Source organism: Phascolarctos cinereus, unplaced genomic scaffold (assembly GCF_003287225.1).
Source record: "Phascolarctos cinereus isolate Bilbo 61053 unplaced genomic scaffold, phaCin_HiC Scaffold_5;HRSCAF=322, whole genome shotgun sequence".
Lineage (NCBI taxonomy): Eukaryota > Metazoa > Chordata > Mammalia > Diprotodontia > Phascolarctidae > Phascolarctos > Phascolarctos cinereus.
The window spans coordinates 215,167,042-215,183,065 of NW_027555958.1; the positions used below are offsets into that span (position 1 = coordinate 215,167,042).

The 16,024-nt window shown below is 36.9% G+C and overlaps 1 protein-coding gene across 5 annotated transcripts in view; it reads right to left on the reverse strand.

Moving 5' to 3' along the window:
• Positions 1-14,654, reverse strand: part of TINAG (tubulointerstitial nephritis antigen) — a 212,104-nt gene extending 197,450 nt beyond the window's left edge. For 3 of the 5 annotated variants that reach the window (XR_013487005.1, XM_078155311.1, XM_020993920.2), the window contains exons 1-3: positions 14,178-14,654; positions 7,024-7,087; positions 4,735-4,824 (exon numbers count right to left, since the gene is read on the reverse strand). Coding sequence is in view for 4 of the 5 variants with exons in the window: in XM_078155311.1 (XP_078011437.1) it covers positions 4,735-4,824; positions 7,024-7,087; positions 14,178-14,508 (485 nt within the window). In the remaining variant the exon portion in view is untranslated. The remainder of the gene's footprint in view (positions 1-4,734; positions 4,825-7,023; positions 7,088-14,177) is intronic. The other 2 variants (XM_020993922.2, XM_020993917.2) reach the window with 2 other exon arrangements.
• Positions 14,655-16,024: the final 1,370 nt, after the last annotated feature.

The window sequence follows — 16,024 nt, forward strand, 5'->3', positions numbered from 1 at the left end:
TATATTCAATTTTGCTGGTAGGTGATTCTTGGTTGTAATCCTATGTCCTTTGCCCTCTGGAATATTATATTCCATGCCCTGGTCCTTTAATGTAGAAGCTGCTAAATCTTGTGTTATCCTGATTGTGTTTCCACAGTACTTGAATTGTTTCCTTCTGGCAGCTTGTAATATTTTCTCCTTGACCTGGGAACTCTGGAATTTGGCTACAATATTCCTAGGAGTTTTCCTTTGGGGATCTCTTTCAGGAGGAGATCTGTGGATTCTTTCAATTTCTATTTTGCCCTCTGGTTCTAATATATCAGGGCAGTTTTCCTTGATAATTTCTTGAAAGATGATGTCTAGGCTCTTTTTTGATCATGGCTTTCAGATAGTCCAATAATTTTTAAATTCTCTCTCCTGGATCTATTTTCCAGGTCAGTTGTTTTTCCAATGAGATATTTCACATTGTTTTCTAATTTTTCATTCTTTTGGATTTGTTTTACAGTGTCTTGATTTCTCATAAAGTCACTAGCTTCCAATTGCTCTAATTTTTAAGGAAGTATTTTCTTCAGTAATCTTTTGGACTTCCTTTTCCATTTGGCCAATTTTTCTTTTTAGGGCATTTTTCTCCTCATTGGCTTTTTGGACCTCTTTTGCCATTTGGGTTAGGCTATTTTTTAAGGTGTTATTTTCTTCAGTATTTTTTTGGGTCTCCTTTAGCAAGCTGTTGACTTGTTTTTCATGATTTTCTTGCATCACTCTCATTTCTCTTCCCAGTTTTTCCTCTACTTCCTTTACTTATTTCTCAAAATCCCTTTTGAGCTCTTCCAAGGCCTGGGACTGATTCATATTTTCCTTGGAGGCTTTGGATGTAGGAGCTTTGACTTTGTTGTCTTCTTCTGGTTGTATATTTTGATCTTCTTTGTCACCAAAGTAAGATAATATAGTCTGACTCTTTTTGCGCTGCGTGCTCATGATCCTGGCCAATTACTTGAGTTTTAAACTCTTTGTTAAGGTAAGAGTCTGCTTCCAATGTGGAGAGTGTACTGTCCCAAGCTTCAGGGGTTTGTATAGCTGTTTTCAGAGATACTTGTAGGGAACTGTAAATTTTCAGTTCTTCCAAGGTGGTATCATAAGGGGCAAGGGGTTTACTCCTTTTCTGTCCTGTGACCACAAGTATTCCTTTCTGTCCCATAACTGCGAGGAGGGGTTTCTCTCCACAGCCACTACAAGCTTCACCACGCCAGCAATCCTCCTCACCCCAGCACCGCCACCCAGAACTGTGACCCAGATCCACACACGGGCAAAGCAAGAGATTCCTGTCTCAGCACTGGCAAAGAGATCCCTGCAATCCCTCTCTGATCAGCCACTGGATTTCCCCCTCAGTCTATGGGCCAGTAGCTCCGGGAAGCAGCTGCCCCGCTCCAGGGCCACGATCTTGGGGAATGGAGCTGAAACCCTGCCTTCCTCTCTGAGCACCGACAGAAAGACTTTTCCCACTGACCTTCTAAACTGTCTTTGGAATTCGTAGATTGAGGAGTCTGGAAATCTCCACAGCTGCCCCTGATTCAGTCCTCTGAGACTGGCTTGAGGTTTGCTGTGGCCTGCGCCCAAGCTGTGCTGCCCTGCGCTCCCAGCCTGGTGCGATACACCTTTCTGATCAATCATCCAGGTTGTCTTGGTCTGGAAATTTGTTTCACTCTGTCTTTTTGTGGGTTCTGCTGCTTCAGAATTTGTTTAGAGCCATTTTTTAAGAGTATTTGGAGGGATTTGGGGGAGAGCTCAAGCAAGTCACTGATGTCACTCTGCCATCTCGGCTCCACCCCTCATTCACAGTAAACTTACAGCATCCACAAGCTCATCTCCCTTATTTCTTCCCATAACTCCCTTTTGTTTACTCCCTTAAGAAATACTCTCTCCTACCTTATCACAACTTCCTATTATTATTAGCTGAACACACTAGAAGTCACAGTGTCAGTTTTTAAAGAATGCAAAAGAAAATGAAGAATATGAAATCCTTCTAGAGAGATGAAAACAAAACAATTCCTTTTTGGGGCGAACTTTCCCATTAATTATTTTCTATTGAGAGTGCTTTGTTGTTATTGTTTAGTGATTTTCAGGGGTATCTGACGCTCCATTACCCCATTCAAGATTTCCTTGGCAAAGATAGTGGAGTGGTTTGCCATTTTCTTCTCCAACTCATTTTACAGATGAGGAAACTAAGGCAAATAGGGTTAAATGACTTGTCCAAGGTCAAATACCTAGTAGGTGTCTGGGAACACATTTCAACTCAGAAAAACAGGGCTCCTTGACTCCAGGCATTGCATTCTATCCAATGCTGCCTGAAGAGTACTTTAGAAGAACCCTAAACAAAATTCAAGAGACCTGGTCCTTATTCTTATAAGGAGATTAATTGGATTTATTAATCACCTCTAGGATAAAATATAAACTCCTTTACTTGGCATTTAAAGCTCTTCATAACTTGGCCCCTTCCTTTATTCCTTTCCAACAGTATCAGCCTGCTAAAAGACCTAATTTTCTTTTTCTCCAATATGACACTTCCTCTGCCAAATCCCTGCCTTGAATGTTGAATCCAAAACTGGCTATCTATTCACTACGACATGCTACTTATCTCACAAAAATAAATCAAATGTTGATTATTATATTTAACAGTATTGTGATTTTTAAAAATTTATGTATTTTTAGTTTTCAACATTCACTTCCACAAGATTTTGAGTTCCAAATTTTCATCCCATCTCACCCCTCCCCCCACCCCAAGATGGCATGCATTCTGAATACCCCTTCCCTAGTCTGCCCTCTCTTCTGTCTCTCCCCCCCTCTTCTCTTATCCCCTTCCCCTTCTACTTTCCTGTAGGGCAGGACAGATTTCTGTACCCCATTTCCAATATTTCTTATTTCCCAGTTGCATGTGAAAAAATTTTTAAACATGTGTTTTTAAAACTTTGGGGTCCAAAATTTTCTCTCTCCCTCCCTCCCCACCCACCTTCATTGAAAGGGCAAGCAATTCAATATAGGTTATACATGTGCAGTTATGCAAAACACTTCCATAGTAGACATGTTGTGAAAAACTAACTCTTTTTCCCTTAATCCTATCCTGCTCCCCCCCATTTATCCTATTCTCTCTTTTGACCCTGTCCCTCCTCAGAAGTGTTTGCTTCTGATTACCCCCTCTCCCAATCTGCCCTCCCCTCTATCATCCTCCTGCTTTCTTGTCCCCTCCCCCCCATTTTCCTGTGGGGTAAGATAGATTTCCATATCCAATTAAGTGTGTATGTTATTCTCTCCTTAAGCCAAATCTGATGAGAATAAAATTCACTCATTCCCTCTCACCTTCCACTGTTTCCCCTCCACTGTTACAGCCTTTTCTTTTCTGTTTTCTGTTTTGTGAGATAATTTACCCTGTTCTACCTCTCCCTTTCTCCTTCTCCCAGCATAATCCTCTCTCACTACTTAATTTTATTCTCCAGATATCATCCCATCTTCAACTCACCCTGTGCCCTCTAGATAGATAGATAGGTAGATAGATAGAGATATATACACACATATAATTTTTCCCTCCAACTACCCTAATACTGACCAAGGTCTTATGAGTTACAAATATCATCTTTCCATGCCGGAATATAAACAGTTCAACCTTAATAAGTCTCTTATGATGTCTCTTTCCTGTTTACCTCTTCATGTTCTACTTGAGTAGTATCATGATTTTTTAAACTAAGACAACTTAAATGATATCTAGATCACGCCATAGCAAGAAGTTGTAAAGTACAATGGATTAATCATAGGATTTGAGAAGTTGGAAGGGGCATTAGAGATTTTTTTCCCAAGTAAGCTCCTTGGAGGGCAGAGACTTTTTCACTTTTTTCTTTGTCCCCAGCACCTAGAATAATCTCTGGCACATAATAAGGGCCTAAAAAATGCTTATTTAAGTAAATTGACCCCATAATTTTATAACTCCTTCATGGGTTCAGATCAGTGATCACACACTGAATTAATGGCCAAGCTAGGATTGTAAGTCTAATTTCCATTATGACTTAAAATCAGTAAATCACAACACTAGCCAATTTAACTGATTTGAGTTACCTCAGAGGACTTGAATGGACAAAAAGGCTATTTTTCATGTCACCTAGATGTAAATATTATATTACCTTATATAGGTAGAAGAGGTGGCTGCTTGTGAGATGTGGTTTGAGAGATTCTGGTCCCGGGTAGGTATGTAAGTTGTATGTGTGCATGGTATGTATGTGTCTACATGAAGGAGTGAATGGCTGAGTAGGTGTAAGAGGAGTTTGGACACCAAAGGCAAACTCGAACTGCTTCACAATTTTCTTAGGCTTAACCCTGGTATAGTTAAATGATTTCTCTTAAGTCAGAGTTATTTTGAAACAGAACAATGGCGAGAATTTTAATGTATTCCCTCTCAGTTCAGGCCTCTTTATTTGAGACTATAGATGTTTTCTTCCTTGTCTATTGCTTTGGTTTTCCCTTCTATGGCTCATTTATATACTATAATCTTTAATTTCCAATCATTCACTTCAGGGTTTTGTACAACATATAGTTTATGTCCTCTTATCACCTTTCCCATTTCCTTCCTTGTTTTTTTTTTTTCCCTGTCTCAAAAATGGTCATTTTGAAAGCAAGAACCAGGCATCATTTGGAAACTGGGAAGTAAACAGGGGTTGCTGGAATTCAATCATGCCATGGAAAGCATATAAAAGAAGGATTTTTTTTTCTCACCCATAATCTCTAGTATTGATGTTTTCAATTAATTCTGGACGAACAAGGCATACTTGCTGGGAGCATCGCCACTGCTGGTCCGAGCACGTGCTGAAAAGATATAAGAAATACAAATGAATACTAGCCAGAACAACAAGCACATTTCAAAGAAGTGGCAAAAATGATGCATTGTTATTACAAAAATGCATTTCCTAGATTGATTTTTCCTACTTTGGCTGCTGGCTTCTTAATGAAAATAAACAAATTTAAATGGCTATAATAGAACATACCACTCAATATGCCTGTATCAGTATTTTATCTTTTCCCTCTGTAATATACTACTTCATCTGACTTTAGAGAAAGGTTTAGAAAGTGAGGAAAAAATGCATGCTGTGCTTCCATTGTATTTATCATCTCTTGCTAGGCACCAGCTCTTTCATGTTCACCTATAAGTATCCTCAGGTCATTCCTTCTAAAAGTACAATCCCCATCCACCGTGTTTCCTTGAATCATCATAAAATCTCTTTTCTTTTATTCCACAGAAAGGACAGAATATATTTACTATTCCAAGTTCCTCATTACATACACCAATTCTACGCAACATGGCTTCCATTCATCTCTCACCTCTGCAAAAACTGCACAGCCAAATATAATGAGAGAGAGGGAGAGAGACAGAGAGAGGAAGAGAGAGAGAGAGAGAGAGAGAGAGAGAGAGAGAGAGAGAAGAGAGAGAGAGAGAGAGAGAGACTCAATGTGCTAACTCCACTGAGTATAATGATAGTATCTACCTCCTACCTCCCAGGGTTGTTGTTACGATCCAATGATATAATATTATATTTGTTTGCTTTGAGGTTTTTGTTGTTGTTGTTTTTACAGGTGCTTATTACATTGCCTTGCACATATTAAGCACTTAAATTCTTGTTTCATTGTTCTGCATAAGATTTTGCAGAACACCTCTACCTCCACTCTTTGATTTGTATTCAGTGGTGTGGATACTGGAGTGAGCTCATACTGGCTTCAGAGAGTCAATTGTTAAATTTTCATTGTGAGCATTGACACTTTGGAAATGAGATAATCACATAATGCTACAAATGAGGGCTTGATTTATTGCTCGTCTAGACTTAATAAAGTCTAGATAGAGAAAACGTAAATAATTCAAATTAAACTTAAAAGTCTCTGTTGTATACATTTTGGAGAGCTGGTTAGTAAATATTTACCAGCACATGAATGCTTCTATCATTCTCTGTGCCTCATATGTCCCTTCCCATAGTTCTGTATAAAAATTCTGCCACTTTATTAAAGCCCAGCTCAAAGGCTATCTCTTCCCTGAAGTCACTCATGAGCTTTCCAACCAGAAGTGATCTCTCCCTTCTTTGAATTCAAATAGCACTGTATTTGTACCTTCATTAGAGATTTATCACCTTATATGTTTTATTATAGTTCTTTTTATAGTTGCCTTATTCTGTTTAGTAGATTGTAAACTACTGGAGGACAAGCACCTTGGCTTATCCATCTTCATATCTCTCATAATTCCTTATCATAGCATGCACTGCATACAGGGGCATGCTAGTAAATATTTAACAACTAAATTTCCTTTGGGGGATAGGGAGGGGGAAGGGACTATATGCATAACACACTTTTAAAGTTAATCTGCATTATTATTTTCTACAATGCCTTGTTAAATTTCCATAATAAACAAAGCAATAAATCAAGCCCTGATTTGTAGCATTTGCCAGTTTCCAAGGTGAAAATGCTCACACTGAAAATTTTGCAATTGGAGTTGGCTCCAATATATACCTGTATACATATTTTAGATGTCTAATAAAAGTTGGTTGAATTAATAGAGAATAAATGAATATATATATTTGCAACATCACTTCAAGTCAATTTTATGATGAGATTTTTTAAACCTATTGTTAAATTTAAGGATCAAGAGTTGACCCATAAGTGTCCTAATGTTCATTATGAGTATTAAATGTGATTCTGCTGTATTTTGAACACCGTTTTTGCTTTTCTTAGCAGAAATTAAGCCAAATCATTTGCCTTTTAAAGAATAAAAATACTAAACAGTGGTTTTAAAGATATATCTGTATTTTGATTGGCAATATTCATGAAAATCAAAGAAACTCAGAAAGGAAGATGCAAAGTCACTTTTTAAAACATTTTAAAAAATTAATTTCTGCATTTCCTCTCTCTTGATTTTTAAATCAAGAACAGTTTTCTAAACAACCATATTATAGACAGGGAAAAAGAAAGGAAAAGAAAATCACAGCAAAAAGAAATTTATTTTTCGGTTCTTAGAGTCATTACCAGTCATTGCAGTTTTCTTTAATTACAGATCCTTCCTCATAATGTCGACCATCTCTGAGGCAACCTGCCAACATAATATACAAATGAGTAAGAAAAAATACTAAATTTGGTTTAAGTGCATCGACATAATTTTAATTGGTTTTATACCCTATACAGAAATTATTTGGTACCAACTTGATAAAGGGGATTTCTAGTTTGACACAGTCCATATATTGAATTCCAGGGAACTTCTTTGTAATATTCTCTTTAGAAATGTATACTATGTCCCTAGGAAGATAATTCTACAATTCGGAAAAACCAGATTATCCTATAAGTTAATCGTGAACCACTCATAAAAAAGTTGAATATGTTTAAATGGATAAGAAAAAAAGAGTCTAAGTCAAATGTTGATATTTCTTTAGAGAAAAATTAAAAACCTAAGCAATGCTCATAAACAGGTATAACTAATTGTTTCCTGCACAAAGTCAAACAGTGCATCAGTTTTGGATAAAATATAAAATTATGTCATCCAGTTCATTTAAAGATTAAAAAAATCAAAATTCTGGAATGTCTCTCAGAAGAAAAATTTATGAAGTAGAAAAATTGCATACTCTCATCCACATTCCTTTTCAAAAATCTGATTTCAACTTATTACAACTGAAAATGTTCTCATATTGTCAAATGAAATTGGTTGATAATCCTGCCCAAGTGTATAAACTGAATACAGCAAGGGCATATCAACATAGTATCTGGAAAATGTCGCTGCACAACTGATCAACCATCCGTTCCCCTCTTCATGGTAAACTTTCCAATGCTCACAAACTCAGCTTACTCCTTTCTTCCAAACAGATGCTACTATTCTAAGAAACAAAATATATTTTTGCTGTAACAGCTACTCAGACATACCCTTTATATTGAATTAACACCAGAGGATATACCTATCTATGATAGTAGTGCATGATTTAGAAATCCCAGGTAATTCCTACAGTAAAAGTTTTTAGCAACACAAACTTTTCCTATTCATTGACTCAACCATTGACCACAGTGTGCAGAAGCATTCAGATCTTTTCATAATCTTTGTGGGACTATCTAATATATGTTTTATTTTTTTCAAGAAGAATAGCCCATAATCCTATTTCAGTAGTTACCATCTTCCCTTTAGGTCACCCATTCCTAAAAATACTGATATTTCTATAGCACCATAACACTGAAAATCTTTATTAAGCACTTATTATGTGCCTAGCACTGTGCCAGTCACTGAGCATACAAAGGCAAAGGGAAACAGCTCCTGTTCTCAGGAACTTTCCAGGGGTGGGGAGCCTCAAGGCTACAGGTTCCCCACCTCTGCTGTATACACTAACAGGAATAATAGTATGTGCATATAAAGCTACAAAATTTTGTATTAAACTATTTTTGTATGTAGATAGATAATATATGTGGATAGATATATGGACCTATAAATATATGTTTACTTTATAATTATGTTGTATATATTTTTTAAATTGTATTTATTTTATTCTATACTTAAGAAACAAAACAAGCATTTCCATAACGTGGTAGAGTAGAAGAAAAAAAGATAATTCTACATGAAATTGCAAATCCATCATGTGCAACTTGGTATTTTATATATATATATGATAAAGTTATCATTTAACTTTCTTTTTTTCCCTTTTTTCTTCCCCATACCATCTTGTCCCACTCTAGAGATGGCTACCATTAGACACAAATATGTATGTGTGTGTGTGTGTGTGTGTGTGTGTGTGTGTGTGTGCGCGCTCGCACATGTGCTTTAAAACATTCTATATATACTTCTATTTATCAGTTCTTTCTTTGGATGCACATAGTGTCTTCCTACATATGTCTTTTGTAGTTAATTTGGATATTTATAATAGTCAAAATGACTTAATCACTCAAAGTTGTTCTTAAAACAATATTGTTCGGGGTAGTTAGGTGGCACAGGGGATAGAGCACCTGCCCTGGATTCAGGAGGACCTGAGCTCAAATCCGTCCTCAGACATATAACACTAACTAGCTGTGTGACCCTGGGCAAGTCACTTAACTCCATTACCTAGTCAAAAGAAAAAAAACCAACGTTGTTGTTACTATATACAATGCTGTCTTGGTTCTGCTCATTTCACTCTTCATTATTTCATGCAAGTCTCTCCATGTATATATTTTAATGAGGCAGCGAGGTGCTCAGTGGATAGAGTAGGCCTAAAGTCAGAAGGACCTAATTTCAAATTCAGTCTCAGACACCTGGTAGCTGTGTTACCCTGAGCAAGTCACTTATCCTCTGTTTGCTTTCCTGGAGAAAGAAATGGCAAATCACCCCAGTATCTTTGACAAGAAAACCCTATGGACAATGTTGTCATCCCGCGGTCCGCTGGTCATGAAGAGTCACACACAACTGAACAAGAAGCATACATTTTAATATATAATTGTTATGTCCCCTATTAGAATATAAATTCATTGCCTGTGCAATATTTAATTCTTCATACTTGTATCCCCTGTGCCTAGAACAATGTCAGGCACATGGTATTTGTTTTCTGATTGAAGACTAGCACAAAACATATATAAAGTAGATACAACCTAAGAGGGAAATAACATGATCAGGAAAGATCTCACACAAAAGGAAATGAGAAGCCAGTAAGCATCTAAATTCATATCTTCTTACACTGTCTTGTATGTTTTAGGAAGGGAAAGGAATGCAAAGGAGAAAAGAAGGGAAGGGAGATGAGAAGTTACAGTCCAAAACTTCAGAAAAGGTTTTGCCCAAAATATCTTAGGTTCTTTGGAGGAATGAGAGTCCATAGTTTTGTTCATTTCTTCTCCTACCAATTGCATTTCATTATTAGTTAAATATTAGAGTGTTTCTGTAACTGAATTACATATCTAATTATGTTTATTAGAAACCTTTCCCACTCCAAAAGGGGAAAATGGCTTTCTAGACCTCTTTCTACATCATTCTTTGCCGCCTGATGAAGTGTTCAAGTTGTATCCACTTACACTACAAATCCAAAGGTTATGAAATGGTCATATTTGTCAAATCAATTATGCATGTAGACAAAACCATCAGTTCTTATAAAAAGATTTTTAAAATGCTTAGGGAAAACTAAAGACAATTTCTACTTATACAGCTTAAAAAAATATCATAGTAAGCCACTCAGATATTTGAAAGGCAAAGTTTGGGCCCCAGGTGGTGTGGGGAAAGATAAAACAGTAGACTTCCTCCTAAAGATCTGCTAGTCAACATGAGTCTGCCCCCAAATTTTGCATCTTCTCATTCAGTTTCATTTGCAGTTCTATATTTGACATTTGAAGTCATCCAAACACTTAAGGGTACTATCAAATATGAGAAAAAAGAAGATAGCACGTACTAGTCTACAGACAGAATGTAACAGCTTCACACAATTCTATTCTTAAGACTGAATTCATAGCATGCTGATTAGAAATAAAAAAAATGTTTTTCAGAGTAGAGAACAGTGAAGAAAATTGGTCACTATGACATAGCTAGAATTGAGAAATACTTAAGAAAATTCTAGTGCCATAAACCATTTATGACAACTTGGGAGAAAATATCTTTATATGGACAAAGTATTAATACAAGTAACACATTGTTGGCTCATTTGCTGGAAGTCAACTGTGAGCTCTTTTAAAAATAAAGTACTGAGCTACTTTCTTGAACAGGGTATAACGTTACGCATACATCTTGATCTTCAGCATCATTGTCATCATCATCATCATCATCATCATCATCAACAACAACCAAGCAATGGTAGTCCATTATTAAAATTTTTCTATGAAGTAAAATGTTTAAATATGCTACTTCCAGGACAGAAAAAAATAGTTATGTGAGATCCAGATTATTCGGTCCAGGTGGAAATAGAGTAAAAATTATACCTACCTTCTGGAATGGGATAATAATTTCATATGAAAGCAAGAAAGAACCTCAGAGGCCATCTAGTTCACCTCTTCATTTTACCAATGAGGAAATAGCCCTGCCAAGTTTAAGTGACTTGTGTATGGTCACATAGTTGGCAGAAATGGGACTGGGACACAGGTCCTCTGAATTTCAACTTACTTTGTATTATTCCAGCAATTCCACCACCATTTATTGAAGAGTTCAAATATATTTCAGCCTAGCCAAAGCACTTGAGTCTTCAATATCTTTTTTTAATGCCAAGGTAAACAAAACTGAAAATAATAAATAATCAAAATGCTGGCAATAAGCATAACAAACATTGTGCTTTAAAATGGTTCAAAAATTTTAGTTTGGACTATAGTTCAATGTCCATTAAGATGTAAACTAATTGGATTAGCCTTAATTTTCAATCATCTACAGATAGAACAAGATGGGCCAGGTAACAAAGAAGATCTACCCAATCATCTAGTTGATCCAACTCAGATGTGGCTGTAGATCACTAGTAATCAGACTCTTGGGCTGGTCTGGTTTGGAGAGGTTGCTGTGTAGAGAGAGAGAGAGTTACTTGTCACACATCTTGATCTGTCACAGGAAAATAGAAAGCCTTCTGTTCCACAGGCACCACTACTTCATCAGGGAGCTAAATGATAGTTTTGTTTTTTGAAGAATATATGGTGCCAAATGTTCTACCTAAGGTTATATCTAATAGAGCACAAAGGTTGATGAGGACATTCATCAGGCTGTGATTCTCTAGTTTCCCAACTCAAGGTGCAATGAGGCTAACAGTGGCATCACACACTCCCATTAATTTCAGAGGGAATAATACAAGGACAATTGACCAGCTTCTTGTCGTGTCTCCTATTTTCCTATGATGGGTCAAGACATGGGAAAAGTGACTGAAATGGACCTGTGATTCTATGGCATAGGGAATTCACAGGTAAAGAGCTTACCCTCTATCAATATAGATGATACTTCTATTCTAAAGGGATTCCTATGCCCCAGAATCACACAGCTACTAGGGGACAGAGTCAGGGCTTGAACCCAGGCTTTCCTGACTCATAGACCTGTTTTCTACTGACTACACCATTCTATTTCTCATAAAAATAGGAGAATATAGAAAAACTTGAAGTGAAATATGAAATGTTGCGAAGTGAATTAAAAAGATCCAGGAAAACAATATTCACAGTGACAAGAATAATAATAACAAACCAAGACTGAACAATAATTATAAAGGCTAAACCTGGTCCCAAAGAAGAGGGAAAAAATGAACCTCTAGAAGTGAGAGAATCATAGGATCATAGATTTAGAAGTAAATCAGACCTTAGAAAACCATTTAAGCCAATCCCATTTTACATTGGAGGAAACTGAGGCCCAGAGGTGTTAAGTGACTTGCTCAAGGTCACACAGTTGGTAAGCATCAAGGTTGAATGTTGAACCCATGTCTTTCTACCATCAAGACCATCATGCTATCCACCATACCACCAAGATTACAGTATGTAACATTACATATTTTGTCATATTTGTTTGATGTATTGGTTAATTTTCATGAATCGCTTTTTTTTTCTTTTTCAGTATAAGGGATGTAATGAAGGCAATATAAAAACAAAGGATAACAATAACTTTTAAAAATAATATAGAGTCTCCACCAATAGGTGTCACCATTCTGCTCTGAGCCAAGATAACACACTCCAAAGGCGAGAAGCTAGACTTTTAAAGTGTTCAGATGGGGCATCTACGGACAGCACTGTATAAGGATGTCTACATATGGCCATCAAAACCTCTCATGGTCCCATTAATTTAAGCAAATAGAACAAATTGTAGCATTAGTCTTAGGATTTGTATTTTCCGCCAGGAAAGACCTTATAGGTCATCTATTTCAAGCCCTTCCTTTAACAGATGAGGTAACTGAGATCCAAAAATGTGAAGTAATTTGCCTTTATCAGGAGCACAACTGGGCTTTGAACTAAGATCCTATAACTATGGATCTGTTTCAACTAATTAGACTCTAACCAGGTAACTTTATCATATAGTACAAGATGTTGTATTTTATACTTTACACACTACTAAGAGGTGCTGTCCATGAAGGCTAGAAAGAGCAAGGTGATCCCAGGACTGTAGAAGCATAGATTTTGAGTTTGCAGGGAACTTAGAACCCATCCGGTCTCACCTCCTCATTTTACACATGACAAGAAACTGAAGTCCCAAGAACTTAAATGACTTGTCTAAAAACACTCAGACCATTAGAAGGCTAAAGAAATTTATTTCAAGAAGAAACTCCACTTTTACTGCCAATATTTACACATGGTTCTTATTCGTGTCAAGGGTTTTATCCACATGACACCAAAACAATCAATTAAATGATTTTTTAAAAAATTAATTACTTTAAACTTTTTTACGATTCCCTGAGTTGCACTGGCATCATTGGAGAAGGCAAACAGTTCTGTGGAAAGAACATGGACTCTTGAGTGAGAGGACCTAGATTCAAATCCTACCCTTGATATGTAATACCTGTGTAACCTTGAGTAAATCATGTAAGCTCCCTATATGCCCAGCTGTCTCAGAGAGTTGAACTTGACCACCAAGATCCCTCAGAGATCAGAATCTATAATCCTATGCCTAAGTATCATAAATTGAGGAAGGAAAGTTGCCAGAACACATTCATAAGCTAAATATCATTTAAAAATCATTCAAACTCAGCATGGAAGTGTCTTACACCAGAAAAATCTTAAATGTACCTAGAGAACGTTCCAATTTAGATTGGCTTGTTTAAAAATAAATTTCAATAATAATGTAATAGTAGATTTATTTACCCACTAACTCATTTTTACTTATTTATTTAGTTTACCTTTATTTATTTTGCTTCTTTTGTTTTTCTTTCTTTTGACTTATTTATTTAACCAGATTTATGATTTTATTTAGGAAAATACCTCTGTGAAAGTGTCTGTATAGATTGCTGACAGTTAATGTCTCTATAAGTATATTCTCAGAGAGTCACCTGGAGCACTAAGAGGTTAAGTGACTTTCCTGTGGTCACATAGCTATGTGTCAGAGGCAGGATTTGCATCCACATCTTCCTGGTTTCAAGCCTGTCCCTCTTTCTACTACCCTCTACAGTCCCTTCAGACACCCATGTATACCCTGAGGAGCCCAGGTATTTGCCAACCACTCTGTACCTGTAATCTCGGGTCCTCTGGGCCTTTTCATCTGCCCTAAAGTTAAACCCTTCTTTATGTTTTGCTTTCCCCGTGCCTACCTTTTTGATACAGATTGTCTCCTTGGCAAAAGAACTTGTAATCAGGACAGCAATCAGAATTTTCCCTTTCGCAGAATTTATCACAGTAACACATGGCATTTGCCTCATAGAAATGAGTTACACAGTCATCATTTCTGTCTTCACAACAGCCACGAGTCCTACAGTAATGTCCCTTGTAAAGTGCTCTTTTAAATCTCGTTCTTTCCAAATCAGTGAAATTCCCAGTCGAATAAGCTTGTAGGTTCATACCTCTCCGGGAGACAAATTGCTTTTCCATCCAAATTTCCGTTGTAAGGTAAAAGAAAATTAATAATTTGTACCAGGTCCACATCCTCTGGTCACTAGATGACTTCTCCCACCTTCTCTTATAGTGATAAGGTAATCCAGTATCTGTCACTGTGATGATCCTATTAACGTCTTGTTAGATTTGTTTGAATATCTGGGTCGTGGCTGGCAATATGTCTCACTGGAAACCTACACACCAGACTCTTACTTGAACTGAATAAACTTCATGAAGTTAAATATTAATCACAAATTTCAGTGTTTAGCCAAGATAAAAGTAAGTGTTTAAAACAGGCCATTCTCATTCTTCAAGTTAAAAATAAGTTATATTTTATAGTGCATTAAAATTCTTCTTTGCCATTGGGAGAAAAATACCCGAATTTTGTGAATGGCTACGTGAAGTATAGGTTGGTCCCAAATCTTGAATCTCAAACCAGACTTCCTCAGAATACACATGGCCTAGATGATTACCAAGGGGGCCATTCAAAATGCTGAGTCAATTTATTCATTCTTATTTGCCTGGCAACTAAAATCCAGACTCTCATGAGATTGCCTGAAAAGATCTGTCATATCAATAAACAGTTGTTCTAAATCATGCCTGGTCACACACTGAACTCATTTCCCATCTGTACCAAATTTACCTATCAAAAACATTTTTGAGTGGCTTAGTAGAACTTAACGTAACTAGAAATCTCAAGAGAGGGATCTTAGTTCTCCCCAATTACACCCATGCTTGGTATTGATTGGAGAATCTGCAATATACTCAGCTCACCATGTGGTGAAGGAGACACCATTCTCCCACGCCATTGAAAAAAATGGAAGGTTCCAAAAAGTTTATGGAGAAAATTTTGAAGGTCAAAAATGCTTCTCCAGCACTTGATACTTACCGTGTGTGTGTGTGTGTGTGTGTGTGTGTGTGTGTGTGTGTGTCCATCACATAATAATAAATTGGGAGACAGCTTAGGGTAGAGAATAAAAAGCTAGCTTCAGAGTTGGGAAAACCTGAGTTGAAACTCTGCTTCTGAAACAGACTGGCTGGCTTATCCCACAAGAGTCATCATACCTTTCAGTGGCTCAGGCAAATTTCTAAGACTTGAAGTTTCAAATGAGCTGACTACCTATGCCGATAATGATAATAATAGCAACAACAACAACAATAACATGGACATAAAGCCTTAAGCAGCTAGATGGCACAGTGCATAGAGCACTGGGCTTAGAGTCAAGAAGACTCGTCTTTCTGAGTTCAAATCTGGCCTTAGACACTTACTTGCTGTGTGACCCTAGGCAAATCACTCAACCACATCTGCCTCAGTTTCCTCATCTGTAAAATGAACTGGAGAAGGAAATGGCAAACCACTCCAGTATCTTTAACAATAAAACCCCAAATGGGGTCACAAAGAGTCACATAACTGAAATAACTGAACAGCAAAAAGAAGAAGCGCCTTAAGGTTTGTAAAGAACTTTGCAAATAGTATCTCATTTTAACCCTGCAACAATTCTGGGAGGCAGATGTATTATTGTTCCCATTTTACAAATTAGGAAATTTAGGCAGACTGAAATTAAAT